This window comes from Orycteropus afer, unplaced genomic scaffold (assembly GCF_000298275.1).
Source record: "Orycteropus afer afer isolate SDZICR_OR568_19922 unplaced genomic scaffold, OryAfe1.0 scaffold00151, whole genome shotgun sequence".
Taxonomy (NCBI): Eukaryota; Metazoa; Chordata; class Mammalia; order Tubulidentata; family Orycteropodidae; genus Orycteropus; species Orycteropus afer.
Genome location: NW_006921738.1, coordinates 1,074,384 through 1,096,427, shown reverse-complemented (window position 1 = coordinate 1,096,427; position 22,044 = coordinate 1,074,384). Strand labels below are relative to the sequence as shown.

At 35.8% G+C, this 22,044-nt stretch overlaps 1 protein-coding gene across 1 annotated transcript in view; it reads left to right on the top strand.

Annotated features, from left to right (window-relative positions):
* Positions 1-19,789: 19,789 nt before the first annotated feature.
* The window catches only part of EPYC (epiphycan), a 43,328-nt gene continuing 41,073 nt past the window's right edge, over positions 19,790-22,044 (top strand). The window contains exon 1 of the mRNA XM_007946119.2: positions 19,790-19,951. Within this exon, the coding sequence (XP_007944310.1) occupies positions 19,790-19,951 (162 nt within the window). The remainder of the gene's footprint in view (positions 19,952-22,044) is intronic.

The window sequence follows — 22,044 nt, the reverse complement described above, 5'->3', positions numbered from 1 at the left end:
AAAAAAAAAAAAAAAAAGGGAAAGAGTGGCAATAGACTTTAAGACAAAAACTACCATAAAAGACAAGGAAGAACGCTATGTAATGATTAAAGGATCAATTGAACAAGAGGAAATAACCATAATAAATATCTATAAACCCAATGAAAAAGCCCCAAAATACATAAATCAGATATTAACAGAATTGAAAAGAAAAATAGATGATGCCACAGTAATAGTAGGAGAATTTAATACATGACTTTCAATAAGAGATAGAACAACTGGAAAGAAACTCAACAGAGATGCAGAAAAACTAAACAATACAGTCAAACAACTTGAACTTACAGACATCTACAGAGCACTCCACCCAATAACTACAAAATATACATTCTTATCTAGCACATATGGAACATTCTCCAGGATAGACCATATCTTAGGCCACAAACCAAGCCTTCATGAATTTAAAAATGTTGAAACAATACAAAGCATCTTCTCAGATCAGAATGCTATAAAATTAGAAATCAACACTAGGAATACCAATGGAAAAAGAACAAATTCATGGAAACTGAATAACACTCTCCTTAAAAATGACTGGATAATAGAAGAAATTAAAAAAATGGACTTAAAAAATCCCTTGAATCACACTAGAATGGAAATACAACTTACCAAAATCTTTGGACACAGCAAAAGCAATGATCAGAGGGCAATTTATAGCAAAAAGTACACACATCCAAAAAGAAGAAAGAGCCGAAATCAACATCTTAACACAACATCTCCAACAATTAGAAAAAGAACACCAAAAGAGCCTACAGTCACTAAAAGAAAATAAATAAGATTGAAGTAGAAGTAAATGAAACAGAAAACAGAAAGAGAACAGAAAAAAAATCAACAAGACTAGAAGTTAGTTCTTGGAAAGATTAATAAAATTCACAAATCACTGGCAAATTTAACAAAGGAAAAGAAGGAGAAGATGTAAATCACATGAATAAAAAATCAAATGGATGATGTCACAACAGAATAAACAGGAAAAAAAAAAAAAGAATAATAAGATACTATGAAGAACTACATGGAGAAACTCAACATCTTTAACGAAACAAGGCCAGGAGCTAACTGTGGAACAGATCATCAACTCCTCATATAGAAGGTCAAGTTGAAGCTGAAGACAATTAAAACAAGTCCACCTTTTTTTTTCTTTTTTTGGTACGAGAGCCAAAATATGACTCTGAGTATGTTGTTATTGTTAGGTGCCTTCGAGTTGGATTCGACTCATAGTGACCCATCCTTGGGTTTCTGTGGCGGTATCATTATGGAAGTAGATTGCCCAACCTTCCTTCCGAGGAGTGGCTGGTGAGTTTGAACAGCCAGCCTTCTGGTTAGCAGTCAAGTCTGGTAGCTATTTTACCAGAGCTCCTGACTCTGATTATATCCATCCTGAATTTAGCGACCATCTAAAGAATACATTTGGTGCATGGAACACCAGTGATCAAAAACCAGAAGAATTGTGGGATGACATCAAGAACATATCCATAAAGAAACTAACAGGTCATTAAAAAGACAGGAAAGGAAGAAAAGATGAAAATGGATGTCAGAAGAGACTCTGAAACTTGTCTTTGAATGGAGCGTAGCTAAAGCAAATGGAAGAAATGACAAGATGAAAGAGCCGAACACAAGATTTCAAAGAGCAGTGCAAGAAGACAAAGCTAATTATTGCAATGAAATATGCAAAGACCTGGAGTTAGTAAACCAAAAGGGAAGAACATGCTCATCATTTCACAAACTGAAGAAAAAGAGGATGGCCACATGGCATTTATCTGTAGCCTACATGTTAGTTCCCTCTAGCATCTTAAACCAAAATTAAACTGACTGCTGTGGAGACAGATCTAACTCATAGTGACCCCTCCTTGGGTTTCTGAGCAGTATCACTATGGAAGTATATTGCCCAACCTTTCTTCCAAGGAGTGGTTGGTGAGTTTGAACCACTGGCCTTCTGGTTAGCAGTCAAATGCCTTAGGCATTATGCCACAGGTGCAGCAGTTTGACACGGGGATTCTGGTGCTCTGAGAAGCTCATTAAGTAGGAGAGCATCAAACTCAGGGGAATAGGAGTAGAAAAAAAGAAAGGCAGTGCAACCAGCCAGAAAGAATAAAAAATAGGGGAACCTGCCCTGCAGAGTGCCAACTGGCTGGCAAAATGGGGCATTGGAGGGCTCCCTGGGGCAATGCAGAGAATGCACCAGAGGACCTGTGACCACTCCAGGGATCTACCTTCAGCAACCACTTTAATTAAAAAAACACATTAAGTCACCACAACACCTGCCGGCTCAAATCCTAAAGCCCTATCATGACAAACAAAGACCTGCATCCACATTTCACAGTGATTCCATCATCACAAAGAAAACTGCAGAACAACTCAGCACACCTGAATTAATAACTAAAAAAAAAAAAAAAAAAAAAAAAAATGCACCAGCTCCGCCTTTGCAAAAACATTAAATCATAAAATCAAGAGAAAACAAATCAATACATAATTAACAGTTAAAGATAACTTCAAAATATCTTGGAAACAACAGGCAATGTCAAATCAAATAAAACAAACAAACAAAAACAGGATAAGACAATAGAAATAAAATCCCAAACAAAAGTCTCATTAAACATGGAGGAAGAAGAGGAAATAGAATTATCTGAGAAGGAATTTAGAAGGTATGTTTATTGAACTCTACGACAGCTCAATGAAACCCCAAACAGAATCAAGAACACAGCAGTACCTTGGAAGAACTCAGGAAAACCATTTAAGAACAAACTAACAACATTAATACACAGTCAGAACATCAGAACTCATACAAAAACAGCAGCTAGAAATCCAGAAGATGAATACCAAAATTACAGAATTACACAACACAGTGCAAGTACAAAAGAATAGGCTAGAACTGGTTGAAGAATGCATTTCCCAACTAGAAGATAAATCCCTTTACACCAGCCTGTATGAAGAAAAATCAGAACAAAGATTTAAGAGAAATGACGAGAAACTAAGAGTTATATAGGATGACATGAAAAGAAACATCATAGGCCTCATTGGAATTCCAGAACAAGAAGAGGTGAAAAAAACCACTGAGAAAATTGTGGAAGGCTTACTAACAGAAAATTTCCCCCATATCATGAAGGAAGAAAAGGTATTTGTCTAAGAAGCTCAAAGAACCCTATACAGGATAGATCCCAAGAGAAAAACACCGAGACATATCATAATTAAACTCTCCCAAACCAAAGACAAAGAATCTTGTGAGCTTCCCAGGATAAAATATATATATATATATATATTACTTATAACAATCAAACAATTAGGCTCAGTTCTGATTACTAAACAGAAACTATACAGGCAAGAAGGCAATGGGACAGCATATATAAAACACTGAAGGAAAGAATTTCCAACCAAGAATCCTATCTCCACCGAAACTGTCCATCAGATATGAAAGTGAAATCAATACATTCTCAGACAAACAGAAATTAAGGGATTTTGTGAAAACCAAACCGTATAAGAAATGCTTAAGGAAGTCCTTCCAACAGACAATCCACAACAGAGGACAACATAATCAGGACACTTGACACCAACACTGAAACCAAATCAGAAATAGATGCTCAAAATAAGACTATAAAGCCTTGCACACTAAAAAACAAGGAAGTCAATTTTCACATGACAATAGCAACTAATCAAATAGAGGGAATAAAACTTCTAGGTACAAAACTTCAAATGAAAAGGAAAACAGGACAATGTCCTCATAGAACAGATTGTTCCAAAAATATAGAGACAAGAATTCACTCTGAGGTAACCACAGAGAAAATCAACAATCCCTCTAAGCAAACCCAGAAAGAAGGAAAACATATGGGTTTAGTAAGCACAAAAACCAACAATAAACAAGAAAAGAGATGAAACACTTAGTAATAAAATGAACTCAGCATAGAAAAATATATGGACCAAGGAAACTCCAACAACATGACAAAAAAACACAACAGAATGACAGCAATCAATTCATACCTATCACTAATGACAGTCAATCTGAATGGACTAAATGTACCAATCAAGAGAAAGAGAGTGGCAGACTGGATTAACAAAGAAGACATATCAATATGCTGCTTACAAGGGACCCAACTTAGACACAAAGATAAGAAAAAATTAAGAGTTAAGGGGTGGAAAAAAATATACCAAGCCAGTGGTAACCAAAAAAGAGCAGGAGTGGTAACATTAATTTGTGATAAGATAGACTTTAAGGTAGAAAATAACATAAGAGACAAAGAAGGACACTATATGATGCTGAAAGGGTCAATTGACCAAGAAGACGTTACAATAATAAATATCTATTCACCCAATGAAATTGCTCCAAAATGTGTGAAGCAAATATTAACTGAATTGAAAGGGACAATAGACAACTCTACAATAGTAGTAGGAGACTTTAACACACCACTTTCAAGGAGGGATAGATCAACTAGAAAAAAACTCAACAAAGATACAGAAGAACTCAACTCAATCAACCAACTCAACCTCATAGACACATACAGAGCACTCCACCCAACAAAAGCATGATTCACACACTTCTTCAGGGCACACAGATCATTCTCTAGAATAGACAGAATATATCATATGTTAGGACATAAAACAAGCCTCAAAAAATTTAAAAAAATAATTGAAATAGTGCAAAGCATCTTCTTGGACCACAATACTATAAAATTAGCTATGAATAATAGGAAGATCAAGGTAAAAACATCAAATATATGGAAGTTAAACAATATACTGCTCAAAAACTACTGAGTAATAGAAGAAATAAAAAGTGAAATAAAATAATTCCTAGAAACAAATGAGAATGAAGATCCATCTTACCAAAGCCTATGTGACAGAGCAAAAGCCATTTTCAGAGGTCAGTTTATAGGTATAAATGCATATATCAAAAAAGAGGAAAGAAACAAAATCAACACTCTAACTCAACAACTCCAGTTGACCAAGAAGATAATAGAATAATAAATATCCATGCAGAAAAAGAACAACAAAAGAATCCTACAGTATCTAAAGTAAGGAAATAATAAAGATCAGAGCAGAAATATATGAAACAGAAAACAAAAAAGAGAAAATCAACAAAACAAAAAGCTGATCTTCAAAAAGATTGACAAAATTGACAAATCATTGGCAAATCTAACAAAAGAAAAGAAAGAAAATGAGCAAATTACTAGAATAGTAAACAAAAAGGGTATCATCACAACAGAACCAACTGAAATACAAAAAAACTATACTGACAGAATATTATGAAAAAATGTACTCCAACAGATTTGAGAAACTAGAACAGATGGACAAGTTTCTGGAATCATAAGACATACCTAAACTATCCCACTCAGACATAGAATACTTGAACAGACCCATAACAAAGGAAGAAATTGAACAGGTCATTAAGAAAAAAAGAAAAGAAAAATCTATTAAAAAAAAGTCCTGGCCCTGATGGTTTCATTGGAGAATTTTACCAAATATTCAGTGAAGAGTTGACACCTATACTACTCAAGCTATTCCAGATCATAGAAAAAAGATGGAATACTCCCAAACTCATTTTATGAAGCAAACGTAACACTAATACCAATACCAGGGAAAGACAGCACTGAAAAGGAAAATTTCAGACCAATATCCCTCGTGAACATAGATACTAAAATGTTCAACAAAATCCTAGCAAACAGAATCCAATACCATATCAAAAAAAAAAAATAATAATAATAATAATACATCCTGACCAAGTGGGATTCATACCTGGTATGCAAGGATGGTTCAACACCAGAAAAACAATCAATATAATCCATCACATTAACAAAACAAAAGAAAAGAACCATTTGATTATATCATTTGACACAGAAAAGGCATTTGATAAAACACAACACTCATTCCTATTCAGAACTCTCAGCAAAATAGGAATAGAAGAGAAATTCCAGAACACTTATTTGTACTCATGAGGAACCTGTACATAGAAAAAGAGGCTGTTGTTAAAATGGAACAAGGGGATACTACATGGTTTAAAATCAGGAAGGGAGTGTGTGAGGGTTGTTTTCTTTCTCCAGACTTATTCAGTTTGTATGCTGAGCAAATAATCTGAGAAGGTAGACTATATGAAGAAGAACATGGCATCAGGAATGGAGGCAGGCTTATTAACAAACTGAGATAGGTAGACAACACAACTTTGCTTGCTGAAAGTGAGGATGACTTGAAACACTTACTGATGAAGATTAGAGACTACAGTCTGCAGTACGGGTTACACCTCAATATAAAGAAAACAAAAATCCTCACAACTGGACCAATAAGCAGCATCACGATAGATGGAAGAAAAGATTGAAGTTGTCAAAGACTTCATATGACTTGGTTCTACATCAACACCAATGGAAGCAGCAGTTCAAATATCAAAAGATGTATTGCATTGGGCAATTCTGTTGCAAAAGACCTCTTTCAAGTGCTGAAGAGCAAAGATATCTCCTTGAAGACCAAGATGTGCCTAATCCAAGCCATGGTATTTTCAATCACCTCATATACATGTAAGAGCTGGACAATGACTAAGGAAGACCAAAGAAGAGGTGATGCTTTTCCTTTGAGTTGCATTGGCAAAGAATGCTGAAAGTACCATGGACTGCTAAAAGAACTAACAAATCCGTCCTGGAAGAATTGTGGCCAGAATGCTTCTTGGAATTGAGAATGGCCAGACTTCATTTCACTTACTTTGGTCATGTTGTCAGAAGGGACCATTATCTGGAGAAGGATGTCATGCTTGGCAAAGTGGAGGGTCAATGAAAGAGGGGAAGGCCCTCAAAAAGATGGACTGACACAGTGGCTTCAGCAATTGGCTCAGGTATAGTAGAGATCATGAGGCTGGCACAGGACAAGGCAGTGTTTTATTCTGTTGTACATAAGGTTACTATGAGTCAGAGACATCTCTATGGCATATAACAACAACAACATACAGAACTGTACTCCAACACATTTGAAAACTTAGAAGAAATTGAAAGATTTCTAGAAACACACTATTTACCTAAACTAACACAGACTAAGGTAGAAAATCTCAACAGATCCATAACAAAAGAAGAAATTGAACATGTCATAAAAAAAATTTCAACAAAGAAAAGTCCTAGCCCAGATGGTTTCACTGGAGAAATCTACCAATTAGGGAAGAACTGACACCAATCCTAGTCAAACTATTCCAGAACACAGAAAACGATGGAATCCCCCCAAACTCACGTTATGAAGCAAGCATAACCCTGACACCAAAAGCAAGTAAAGACACCACTAGAAAGCAAAACTATAGACCAATATCCCTCATGAATATACATGCAAAGATCTTCAACAAAATCCTAACTGATAGACTCCAACAGCATATCAAAAAATAACACATCATAACCAAGTGGGATTCATACCAGATATGCAAGGATGGTTCAACATTAGAAAAACAATCAGCATAATCCATCACATAAGTAAAATAAAGGAAAAGAATCACATGATCATATCAATGTTGTTGTTGTTGTTGTATGTGCCATCAAGTCGGACCTAACTCACTGAGACCCCTTCTTGGGTTTCCAAGGTGATATCACTATGGAAGTAGATTGCTCAACCTTCCTTCTGAGGAGTGGCTGGTGGGTTTGAACTGCCAGCCTTCTGGTTAGCAGTCAAGTGCCTTAGGAACTACACTACCAGAGCTTCCTGATCATATCAATAGATGCAGAAAAGGCATTTAATAAAATCTAACACCCATTTCTGATTAAAAAAAAAAAAAAACTCTCAGAAAAATAGGAATAGAACAGAAATTCCTCAACATACAAAAAGGGCATATATGCATAACTAACAGCCAACATCATTCTCAATAGAGAGAGACTGAAACCATTCCTCTTGTGAACAGAAATGAGACAAGAATGCCCTCTATCTCCACTTCTATTCAACATTGCATTGGAATTCCTATCCAGGAAAATAAAGCAAGAAAACGAAATCAAAGGCATCTAAATTAGTAAGGAAGAAGTAAAAATATCCCTATTTGCAAATGATATGATCCTGTACATAGAAAACCCAAGAGATTCAGCAAGAAAATTACTGGTACTTATTGAAAGATTTAGCATTGTGGCAGGATTCAAGATCAACATACATATTCCTTTGGAATAAATCTTACCATGAGCACAAAAGACCTACATAAAGAAAACTACAAAACTCTTCTTGAAGAAACTGTAAGTGATCTACAAAACTGGAAGAACATACCATTCTCATGGATAGGAAGATTGAACATTGTGAAAATGCCAATACTACCCAAAGAAATCCATACATTTCGTGCAATCCCCATACAGATTCCATCAACATTCTTTAAAGATCTGTAACAAACAATCACTAGTTTTATCTGGAAAGGAAAGAGAACTTGGATAAGCAAAGCACAATTGAAGAAGAACAACAAAAAGATGTCATGCTCCCAGATCTCAAAACCTACTATACAGCCACAGTTGTTAAAACAGCCTGGTATTGGTACAACTACAGACACATAGATCAGTGCAACAGAATTGAGAACCCAGAGATAGATCCATCGACCTATGGTCAGCTGATCTTTGAAAAAGGGCTGAAATTCATTAAATGGGGAAGAGATAGTCTCTTTCACAAATGGTGCTGGCAAAACTGGATATCCATTGGCAGAAAACTAAAACAAGATCCATACGTCACACCGTACAGAAAGACAAACTCCAATTGGTTCAAAGACTTTAAAGTGACACCTAGAACTGTAAGTTCATCAAAGGAAAAATAGGGGAAAACATAGGGGTCCTCATTTATGACATAAATGGACCATCAAGCATAACCTAAGATGCACAAACAGCAGAAGATAAGCTAGATGATTGTGACCTTCTAAAAATTAAATTCTTATGTGCATCAGATGACTTCTCCCAAAGAGTAAAAAGAGAGCATACAGGATGGAGAAAAAATATTCAGCAATGACATATTGGACAAAGGACTTACCTCTAAAATTTATAGAAAACTCCAATACCTCAACATCAAAAAGACAATCCAATTAAAAACTAGGCAGAAGACATGAACAGACACTCACCAAAGAAGATATCCAGAAAGTCAAGAAACACATGAAGAAACGTTTGCGATCATTAGCCATTAGAGAGATGCCAACCAAAACAACTACGAGATATCATCGCACCCCAGCATTCATAGCAAAGTTCAACAAGATAGAAAATAACAAATATTGGTGAGGATGTGGAGAGATTAGGACTCTCAAATACTGCTGGTGGGACTGTAAAATCATACAATCACTTTGGAAATTGGTCTGGCGATTCCTTAAAAAGTTGGAAAAGGAAATACCATTTGATCCAGCAATCCCATTACTAGGTATATAATAATCTAAAGAAATGAGAGGCAGGACACCAACAGATATATACACACCCATGTTCATTGCAGCACTATTCACAGTAACAAAAAGATGGAAACAACCTGTTCTGGTTACCTATTGCCACTCTGACAAAAATATACTACAAATGGGATGACCTGAACAAACAGGAGTTTATTCTCTTACAGTTTGGGAGTGGTATATATTTACATTCCAAATGTAACATACCAATATATGTTATATATTTACCATTCTAAATGTACTCTCTGAGTGGTATTTGGAGAACTAATGCTACAAGCATGAAAGAGGAATCAGAGAGACTTGGCAGTCAATTTTTGTGGTGGTCCAAGTCAGGTGTATTCCTATACACACTAAAGATTATTTGTGGTTATCAGGGGTAGGAGGCCAGGGGAAAGGGGAAGCTTTTGTTTGAAAGGCATTGAGTTTATACTAATAGATCATGAATTATTTTGGAAACGGATAGCAATAATGGTGGCAAAGCATGGAAAATGTAATCAATGTAAAAAAAAAAAAAAAGAAAGAAATACAGGGACTCACTGAGCATGTTAGTCAAAAGCCAGTTATCACAAGGGCAAGTAATTGATACATATTAGAGCTCTGGTGGCATAATGCCTAAGGCACTTGACTGCTAACCAGAAGGTTGGCAGTTCAAACCCACCAGCCACTCCTTGGAAGGAAGGTTGGGCAATCTACTTCCGTAGTGATACCACCTCGGAAACCCAAGGAGGGGTCGCTATAAGTCGAGTCTGACTCCACGGCACATAACAACAACAACAACAGAAAAACCAAAGCAAATCATAGCAGCTCATTAAATAATTATTAATTCGGTCCCTCATTCGTTGATTCATTCATTGAAAATATAAATCCACTGTCATCCTGTTGATGCTGACTCCCAGCAGTCCTTCAGGACAGAATAGAACTGCCCCAGGTTTCCAAAACTGTAAATGTTTACAGAAGCAGACGCTACATCTTTCTTGCATGGAGTGGCTGGTGGGTTTAAACTGCAGATTTTTCATTTATCATCCAAGCTCTTAACCACTGTGCCATCAGGGTTTCTCATTCAAAAATTTGTGAGCACCAATTATGCCCCAAAACTATTTTAGATGCTAAGGAAATAGTTGTGAATATGACCAGTAAATTCCTGCATCATGCATCGTGGAGGTTATATTCACTTGGGAGACACATATAATATACAAGCACAAATATTCAATGACAGACACTGGGAAGTTTTATGAAAACATAAAATGGTGAGGTATTAGATTGGAACAGGAGGATAAAGAGTCTACTTTGATAGTGGGTCAGGGAAAGCCTCTTGGGATTGATATTCATGTAGAAACTTGACCAGTTTAAAAAATGAGCCAGCCATTCTAAAACATAAGAGAAAATATTAAGTGTAGTACTTTGAGGAAACAATGATATGGCATGGTTATTCAAGAACAGAAAAGTTATCCATATGCCTGTACTAGATCTAAGCTTAGTGAAGTAGATAGGATCTAGCTGATGGTGAATTTTTTGGGACTATGTTTAGGAGTATAGTTTTATTCAAAGAGAAAAGTGAATCTACATAATGCTTTTGAAAAAAATGGAGTGGTATATATTTACATTCCAAATGAACTCTCTGAGTCGTATTTGGAGAATTGATGGTACAAGTATGAAAGAGGAATCAGAGAGACTTGGCAGTCAACTTTTTTTGGTGGTCCAGGTGCAACATGATTGTTGACTGAGATACATTTGAAGTAGAACTGACTTCTTTTGATAGTCTGAAGAGGGTGGAAGTACATTAGACAAAGGGGAAAAATAATCAAAGGTAATTATAAGACTTTTGACTAGAACCAGTCTTGAAAATATGGTATTTAATAAAATGCAAAGAGTAGGACAAGAGGAAGGTTTAAGGAGGATTCAAAAGCTACCAATTTCCAAATTCACATGCTAGTGAAGATGCCAAATTCAAAATAGTCAAGAGTATATAAGAATATGCAGCTCAGAGTGAAATGCTGGGGCCTGACATGTAAAGTGGAAAGATTTAAACATAAAGATGGGTAGATTCAGTGTTGTGGTTAAGAACAAGGACTCTCCTGCCAATGCTTTGACTCTGATTTTTGCCCTATGTCTACTAGCTGTATGACCTTGAGCAAGTCCCTTAACTTCACTGCACCTCAGTTTCTTCTTTTATTAATGAAGATAATAGTGTTAGACTTATAGTGAGCATTCAGAATGTTAGTTATTGTTAACATCATTAGTATTATCATTGTAGCTGTGGCATGGATAGAGATGAGGTCATCTAAGGAGAAAGGATAAACAAGGAAAAGAAAGATGAACTATAAGACTAAAACATGAGCGCTCCAAAATTTACAGGTTTGTTAAAAAACGGGGAGAAGGGCAGGAAAAGAAACAGTAAATACAGCGTATGAAGTAGGTGGAAAATCACATGGAAATCAAGGTAGACTGTGAGACATAAATTAAGATAAAGCCAGAAAACTGCCCACAGAGAGACGAAACTACAGTAGAATCAAGAGTGGATGGGAATAAAGCAAATGGAAAGAGCCAGTGCGTATCATTGGTCTGAGATTTTTTTTTTTTTTTAATTTTTTTATTTTTGCAAAAGGAAACAGAGAAATCAGTCAGTACTGAGATGAAGATGTAGAATACAAGGCATACTTTTTTTTTTTTTTTTTAAATTTAGACAAGGCATACTTGCAGAAGCCAAAATTGGAAGAACTGTGAGATGAATCAAGTCCACAGATATATTCTCCGTCTCTGCAATTTTAAAACAATTGTTTGATTTTTAGGCTTAGTACAAAACCAATTGCTGTAGAGTTTACTCAACTCTTGGTGAGCCTATGTGTGCTAGAGTACAACTGTGCTCCTTAGAGTTTTCAATGGTTGAATTTTGGAAGTAGATCACTAGGCCATTTTTGTCAAGGTGTCTCTAGGTAGACTTGAACTTCTAATCTTCTAATTGAGCACAATAAACCTTTGTATCACCAAGAGATTCCTTAGACAGATGTGCTCTCTAAGTTACTGCAGTATCCACTGTTTTCCATTGACTTTTATTCTCTTCACTCAGATTACATAAAAGGCCTGACTGATTTGTGACTACAGTAAATGTGTATGCACAAGCATATGATTTATTCGAGGAGAAGGTCCTGGGAGGGAAGAGATAACTGACCAGATCTTGAGAAGGTGAAAAGAAATAAGATCCAGGACTTCATGCGGGGAATTTACTTTTATGTTCTCATTCTATCACAGAAGAGAAGACTAAAAGATGTATATAAGTGCAAGTGGATTGGATCATGAAAAGTTAGGTGAATTTTGTTCTTATGACTTCTACGTTTTCACTGTGGGAAAGTGAATATGTGAGGTTTGAGGATAAAGGTCATATTATAAAACAGTCATCTTAGAATGCTGAAAAGTGAACAACATCAGAAAGCATAATAGATCTGCAAGGACCAGCCAGGCTTAAATGTATCTTCCAGAGTTTAAAGATGATTGGTTTAATCATCTACCTGTATGATTTTGATTAGTAATATTCAGCTGTCCAAGTGTAGAAAGCTAGGGAGTTGGGAGCTGAGTGTGACCAAAGTTGAGGTTTTTCCCAGGTAAGCATGATGGAAGAGAAAAGAAGAAAGACAGCAGAAAGTTCTTTGTAGTTCTTTAAAGGGAATAACTATAGTAATGGTGTGAGAGAAGTGAAAACAGTAGGGTATTTTACAGATAAAGCTATAGTGTCTATGGACTTAAAGACTAAAGAAGCAAAAAAGAAAAATTGCAACAATGGTACCAGTAGGGACATGTAAGTACTAGTGATGACACAATGATGACAGGTGGCTGGGTGGGAATGTGGGATCTTCATCTTTATATAAGAAGATAAAATCACTGAACAGCAACCATGATAGATGGATCATGCACATTGATGCTGACATCATTGGGAATGAAGACAGCGTTATGAGTGGAGCATATGAGAGAGCCAGGATAAAGTCATCCACACAAAAGGGCTTGACAAGAACGTCAGTATATGACAGAGAAATGGTTGTGGGTAACTAAACTAAATGCCATGAATTTTAGATTAGATGAAGTTTTTGAAAGACAAAGGAGGAGAAATCATGTAGAAGAGAAAATGTAGAACAAGGAGGAACCCTCCATCCTTGATTTATATGAATGAAGAGGCAAAAACAGCACCCATTTTAATGACGGCAGCAGAAAACCTTTGTCAGCAGACAGCCAGGCTCTTATAAGATAGAAGAGGTAAAGGGACATTTTCTAAAAGAAAGTGAGGATGAAAGTGAATTGGAAGATTTCAGATTAGACTGAAAGAGTCTGGGAAGAGGCAATTAGTAAGATTAGAGTATACAAATAACACCATGAAGTTGAACTTCTGGTGATGCTAGGAGGCCTGATATCCTGGACTTCATTGGTAAATAGGAAGTCTCTGAGGCAATGTGATCTTTTCCTAATAGATCTTCATAGGAAGGTAGCTAATTAATTCAATTGATCATTTTGTTTCTTACGGTAAGTTGTATGGGGTACCTACACCCTCTTGCCACATCTCTGATGTCACTATTTGAGCTGGGGGAGAAGAACAGCTGGGGAACAGGACCAACAGCAATGGGCAGCCCTCAAAGTCCTGGCTGCTCTCTGGTCCTTGATGCTCTGAACCTAGATGTGGGAATCATTACACAATTGCATTTTGGTTTGAATTAATTCTATTTAAGTGAGCAGGATGGTGTATAATTAATTTTGTAAAGAGTTGTAGCCATGAGGATTTGTAAAATGTTTTGGAGATTAAAGGGATAAAGCCTCAGTTCATTGATAACACACCTGGTCAAAATAACTGATCCACTGAGGGTTTCTGATAACCAAGCTCTGGCTCATATAAGAAAATTATCATGAGACTAGAAGATATTTACCAGATATAAGAGAGGCTGGAACAGGTAATTAATCCTTCTCTGTTCAGTGGAGAGTAGGTCCCCATGACATTGTTACAAATTTGAGCTCCTGCAGTTCAAAATGGATTTTAAAATACTGGAGAGGGTCCAAACAAGACCAAGAGAAATGATTAAAGCAGTTATCAGTTTTCATAAGAAAAGATTAATGTCTTGTTTTCTTGAAAGAAGAGAAGGTTCAAAAATGATAATATCTGCTTCCATGCTTACACTAAGTACTTTGGTTATTAAATTGTCACAAAAATTGGATGTCAGCTGTATTAGTAAATAGTATCTAAGGGAATGATGTTTCTAAGGGAAACATCATTTCAATAGCAATAGTTCTTCAATGGATAGTGTGAAAACATTATTTCTAAAAATGGGGTCTCACAAATTCACTGAGTGTCCTTCAGACAATATGTGCAGAGACCTGGATTAAATAATGCATAAAAAGGAAGAAATGTTAGGTATTTTCATGGATATCCTATTAATCTGTTTTATTCTGTTGTTAGCTCTGATTCTTGGCAACCTTACGTGTAAAAGAACTAAACATTAGCTGGTCCTTCATCATCTCCGTGATCATCGGTATGTTTGATTCCATTGTTGCGGCCTTCCAACTATGGGGCTCATCTTCCAGTACGATATTGGACAACATTCTATGGTGATCCATAAAGTTTTCCTTAACTAATTTTCAGAAATAGATTACCAGTAGATTTCCTTCTCATCTTCTTTTTTGTCTGGAAGCTCCACTAAAACCTGTCCACCATGTGTGACATGTGTTTTAAATCTTGTTGGCATAGTTTACAGCCTTATAGCTACATGTAAGACACCACAACATGACACTAGAGCATGTGCGTGTGAGGGGGGAAGTCTGAAATCTAATCACAGGTAAACAGAATTTGAAATAAAATCTGAGGAAGTGGGAGCTATCAATGTGTTTTATGGCCACCCCATATTCCTCAGACATGTCTCGTTGTAGACCTGATCTAGTTTGTTTTTCTATTTCTTTGTGCCACATGAGATACTGAATATCTTAACAGCTGAGTCTCTTTTCTGCCATCTCTGAAGAGTGATAACAACTCTACTATGTAAGAATTGTGTTGAGAAAATGAAGAATATTATATGAAATCTCCTAACCCACAATGTGGGGCAATGTTGCTAAAGAGAGCCAGCGTGGGAACTCAGATCCAAGCCTCTTTCCAAGAAGCTTCTGAAAGCCTCTCTGTGATGCTCTGGGACTAGAAGGATGAGGAAAAGAAGCCCCTCCCCAACAGATGGCCTCTCTACTTTTTGAGAGGTCTTGAGAAACTGCATATCCTACCTAGGATTGTAGTTTCTTATCCCAATAAAATTTGTCCCAAGAAAAATAATACACAGTCAAAGAAAATCACTTAGAAGCAGTTTTGGACAGTGGAGGTGATGAATGAGAATGCAGTGAACAAATGGCTTAAAGAGGTTTGTTGGGGAGGGAAGATGTTGTTGTTGTTGTTGTTATGTGTGGTCTAGTCGGCCCCGACTCATAGTGACCCCTCCTTGGGTATCACTACAGAAGTAGGATTGTCCAACCTTCCTTCTGAGGAGTGGCTGGTGGGTTTGAGAGAGTGATAGTAAGGAGAGTGAAAGAATCCAGAAGACAGACTTTCTTTTCCTCCGCAGTTTGTGCAGCACTAGCTAGCCCTACGCTTTCCAAAGGTTAAGTGCCCTGCTACTAATCGAAGTGCAGGAGGTTCAAACTCACCAGCTGCTCCATGGCAGAGAAGACCTGGTCATCTCTTCCCTTAAAGACTGTGTTTGTATGCCTGTGAGTCGATTCCAACTCATAACCACCCTATAGGAAACTGTGTGGGGCAGTTCTATTCTGTCATGTAGGATCACTATGAGTAGTAATCTATTAAATGGCAACTATAACAACACAACATACATGGCCCATTCTGGTCATGGAGGAAGGACTCCTCGTGCACAGGTGAGAACCAGACTCCTATATGTATGTAAAACCTACCAGAATACATATTGCAGGGTGTATCTTTCCCTAGAACTCTGCAGTACAGAAATGAGGAATGTAAATTTAATAAATATATTTTTTTCTCCCTACCTATTACAAAATGCAGTTTCACAAACTATGTCAGATACCAAGAGCCTAAAACAAATCTTATATTTTAGAAGGAAATTATATATATAATTTGATTTGATTGGCTCTGATATATAAGAGAGAAACAAGAGCTTTTCTTTCAAAACACTCAGATTGTAATTATGATTATTTCTGAATATAATTTTAATTTTTGTACAAAAGGTTTATTATTTCTTTGCTATCACAGTGTTCCAAGGGGTCCAAATCATTTGGATATCTTTTTTCACTTTCCCAACATTAAACAGGTAAGGCTTTTGCAACATTTATTAAATTTCCATGAACATTAATGAAAAGTGAAGAAAGCAATTTAAGATATGCAAGGTTTGGGAAAATAATTTCCTATAATAACTTTCCTATAGTACCACTACATACATTAATTTTATTTCTTAACTGATGAATTGGTCATAGATGAAATATATTAAAACTAACTTTTGTCATTTTAAAAACATTAAGGTGACACATTATCCATTCTAACTAACTTTAAATAATTCCAAAAGCTTTATATATGTAGTTTGGATCCTACTGCTTAGTTTAGGTGACTATAAAATAATTTGAGGTTTTTAAGAACTGAGAAGCATTTCTCAAGGTTAGCTTTTCCAAACAGAAAATTGACTGTGATAAATTCCACCTCCCACAGACCCAGAATTCACGTCTATTGGTCAGGGGTAAATACCACTGGCTCTGCCTTCTCAGTCACTTCGTGCCATTGCACCAAGGAGGAGCCAAAGGTAAAAGGTAAGTTTTTATACTGCTTTCTTGTTGGGTAAGAGACATTTTTTTTTTATGACTATAACCTGTAACAACCTTTAAAAAATAATTCAACTTGCTTTAATCTCTCATGGTGAGCTTTGATTCAATGAAGTTAGTTTAATTTTGCTATTGACTTCATATTATTCTTGGAAAATCCAAAATCCTGAATTAGCTTAGGAATTAATAACTTACAGCAATAGAGTTGATTTTAATACCATGACAGATGCCAATAAAATTACAGTAGTTTCCAATATGCACTTAAATCAAGTGCATAGACACAGACCACATCCTTTACCAGTGCAGACTGGCACAATTGATTCATATTGATTGAGGTATTATAGAAAAGGGGAAAAGGTAAAGGTTAAGGTGTTTAAAAATATTTTGACGGGTATCTGGCATTATGTATTTAGAATATCTTTTTAAACGATTCACTTTAAAGTTTTATATAAACATTTAAAAATATTATCCAAGAGAAAAATGGAAAAGAAGTAAAAATTATAACAAAGGAACTACATTGACTATTAGTCTAGTTACTTAAAAGAATGAAAGTAATTTTTATAACTAAACATAAGTAGATGCTCTTCCTATTTCTAAGATTCATGCAGCCACCTTATTGCTGGTAGCTTTAGGATATATGTCAAATTCAAGCAAACCTTGTTACATATTAATTTATAATCAAATGTAAAGTATCAATGAGGAAAAGTGTCAGCAAGTGCATATTTTCTTGAATGATGAAAGCCGCCAGAAACAGACAACAAAATTTTTTTTTTTTTTTTTCAGTTCATGGTGGCCACTGTCAATACTTTCCACTTGAATCTGGAAGAATGGTTCCTGGGATATTTGCAAATTACACTGTTTTATTAAGTAGGATTTTGTGGATAACTGCCTAGAACAGTTCCAAAACTGCAATCCTGTAATAACCTCTGCAAAGGCAAATAAAATACAGGCTTAATTTATCCAGTGTGAATAAAAAGTTTATTTGAAGAATGTATAGGAGGGGATAAAAATGAGCTCCTTGTACTGCTTCTTATTCTCAAGGGAATTTCATATCCTTCTGCCTAAACCTACTTCATAAAGACTTCCTTTCAAGTAGCTGAAGGTCGGTTTGCCTGCCCATGCATTCAAGTTTACAAGTAATATTTATTATGAACTCCATTTTATATGTGTGCCTCAGCACAAACACCATATGCACTAGTCAAGTAAAACCAAAGAGTATTCTAAACACAAAACTTTTTAAAATTATAAATGCTTGATTAAAAAAAAAAAAAAACCTACAATACTTTACATGCTGATATAGAACCACTAGGTAATATTTCAATTGTTTAAAATTAAACTTGAGAATTATTTTTTCTAAACTGAATATATTCAAAGCAGTACATACCAATCTAAAGGAGATAAAATTGTAATATCTTGATTGGACACCTCAAAAGCATGATGCCATAACATAAAATAAGAATTGTGCTTGTTAAAGATATATAAAACAAAAGATTATTCTGATCTACTATGTGTGAAAATCTTCTCTAAGAAAATCTTGCCATATAGTGCCATTTGAAAGTGTATTTTTATTAGCTCTGAGATTAAACCTTAGATAGCAATCTCAAAAAATGGATAAAGTAAAGAATTAAAGGGAAAAATGATTTTTTTCTATTCCATTTAGTTAAGAACATTTTGAAAAATATTACATGAAGTACATTAAATAATATATGTATTTATTATACCCAGAGGCAACAATGAAGTAACAGGGAAAAAAAATTATTTTCTGGAAAAATTTCTGGCTTGAATTCACAAGAAGCATTTATGAGTCCTAGTTGTATCATTTTAGCCAATTCTATGTCAGTTCCCTCATCTGTAAAATTCTGTGGTAGCTAGAATAATCATCATCATCATCTCCATCATCATCATCATCATCATCATCCCTATCTCTCACAGTTGATGTAAGGATCAAACAGAACATAAGTGATTATGAAAAAGTAAAAACCTTAACTAATATAAAGGCTGTTGTGAGTCAGCATGTCATAATTTTTCAGCATCCCATTTTCTCCATTGTCCTCTATAAAATGTGTCCTTTATAAAAAATGTTGAGAGGTTTGTGAATTAATGTGAACATCTGGTCCTCATAAACAATATAATTTCATGTGTTATGCTTGTAAATCATCCTTGAAAAGAAAACTACCAGCATGAGTCCTCAGGGTTGACAATGATTTATCAATTCCTATTTAGTGAAACTATTCATAAGTTAGGCACTTTGGTGGTGCAGTGGTTAAAGCATTTGGCTGCTAATCAAAAGGTTGGTGGTTCAATCCCATTAGCCGCTCCACAGGACACAGACGAGGCAGTGTGTTTTCATAAAGATTTGCAGCCACTCCTCGGAAGGAAGATTGCACAACCTACTTCTGTAGTGATACTTCCTCGGAAAGCTAAGGAGGTGTTGCTATGAGTCAGAGTTTACTCAACAGTAGTGAGTTTGGTTTAGAACCGTGTGGGCAAGTGGACAGTTGTACCCTGTGCCATAGGGTTGCTATGAGTTAGAATCAACTCGATAGCACTTGGTTTGGTTTTATTCATAAGTTATTTCCAATTAAATATTATGCATTTTATGACTTTATCATTAGGAAAGTTTGAAAAATGGAAACCTTAGCAAGACTTGCTCTGGGACTCATCATCTTTGATGCTGCTGTGGCTGCTCCCACCCTAGAGTCCATCAACTATGACTCAGAAACTTATGCCACTTTGGAAGACCTGGACCAATTATACAACTATGAAAACATACCCATTGATCAAGCTGAGGTAATTGATCCCTCCCACTCTTGAAATTTTTAAAGCATTGTATAAAGGCTGGTTTGGGTTCATATTTTTCATATACATTTTGTTTATCTATGAGTGGAAATGTTCCATCCTGATAATTTCATATTCACCTTTCCTCCAGAGCACGTTCAGTATGTTTATGTTTAATACTGGAACGGTCTTTGCTGTCTTACAGTTTACATCATTTCCTTAACATTTCCATCAAATACTTAGAATACAAAAAAGTTAGAGGAAAGAGAATCAGAAAAGAGCTAAAATAATAAGCAATGAAGAAGTTTAGGATAAAGGGGGAAAATGTAAAATTAAAATAAAAACACAGTGAAAAGACAATGATTTGGAAATTCATGATACTCCAAGGATGAATGTGCTTCCTTAAATGACTGATTATTTTTCCAGCAGTAATGTGGGCAGTGGCAAGTATTTTTTACCAATAGTCCATTACATAAATCAGCTATGACATGTTCATAATTAGATGCTAAGTTTTTGCCATAACTAAAGGACACAGAGACAAAGACTAATTTTTCTGAATCACAAAACAACAAAACTTGAAATACTGGAATGAAATGAATGCACAACATTGACAAAAACTAATTAACTATAAATAAACAAAAAGGACATGACACCACCTTTGCAGGATCATAATATATTTTGGGCAGTCTTGCGGGTATAAATCTTAAAATAGTTATTGCTGAAAACCAGGGATATGAAATACTTAAGCAAAAGTTTATATTGAAATTATGTGGAGCTTACATATATCTTTATCAAGAAGGTAGGAAATACCTCCAAGATGGTTGAAGTTACCTTATGAAACACTCAGATCTTCACAATATTCTTTCCTAGGTTCTCCCTTTTGCCTTCTGCTCTCTGCTTTCCCCTTTTTAGTAATTGTTCAGGCTCAACTGGAGATCGTTTTTCTTCTGAACATTGCTTGTGACTCCGTTTTCTAAGTCTATTAATCCTCATTGTTTGATCATTGGCTTCTGTTATGTTAAGGGCTTTGGTGGCATTGTGCCAAAGGCACTTGACTGCTAACCAGAAGGCTGACAGTTCAAACCCACCAGCCACTCCTCAGAAGGAAGGTTGGGCAATCTACTTCCATAGTGATACCGCCTCAGAAACCCAAGAAGGGGTCGCTATGAGTCGGATCTGATTTGATGGCAATGAGTTGGGATTGACTCAATGGCAGTGAGTTTTTTTTTTTTTTTTTTTGAACACCAATCTGGCTCTGTGCGACCTCTACATCTTTAACCTAATACCTCAACATAGAGTATAAGAACATTTTCCTGTGATTAACACATCTGCCTGCTCCTCTTTTCATCTTCCATGTAAGAGAACTCTTAGTGCATATCTGCATGTATCTACCAAATAAAATTCTTTCAGTTGAAACATATTTTGCCATTCCTTCATTCTCGTGAGGATATAAAATTTGAAATTTGAGTTAAAAAACAAATTTATATTTATATAAAGATGGTGTAATATACTGTACAGTTTTTCTTCAGTATTTATATATTCAGTATATTCTCAAGTAACAATCTTGCTGTAACATAAAAAAATATGTGGTATTATATCCTGTCATACCTCCTGCTCTTAACCCATGCAAGTGTGTCTAATGTACATAGAATTCTTTTGGACTACCCTGGACAACTCAGAATCCTTAACAATGGAGAGCTCCAGACGGTCACTAACAATAATGTATTGTGAACTGAAATCTATTATTTATCCCATACTTAATACTTTGTAGTGATGCCATTATCAGAAAATCTGTTTTTGGATAGATGGACAGAGGGATAGATTAATAGATGGATAGCTAGACAGACAGATAGATAGATATAGGCAAGGGTGGTTCAGTGGTAGAATTCTCACCTTCCATGTGGAGACCCAAGTTGAATTTCTAGCCAATGCAACTCAAGTGTAGCCTCCCCCCAACTGTCAGTAGAGACTGAGTATTATGAGGCTGAAAAGTTTCAGTAGAGGTTCCTGGCCAAGACAGACTAGAAAGAAAGGCCTGGAGACCAACTTCTGAAAAAAATCATCCAATGGAAACCTATGGGTCACAACAATCCTATTGTGCTGGA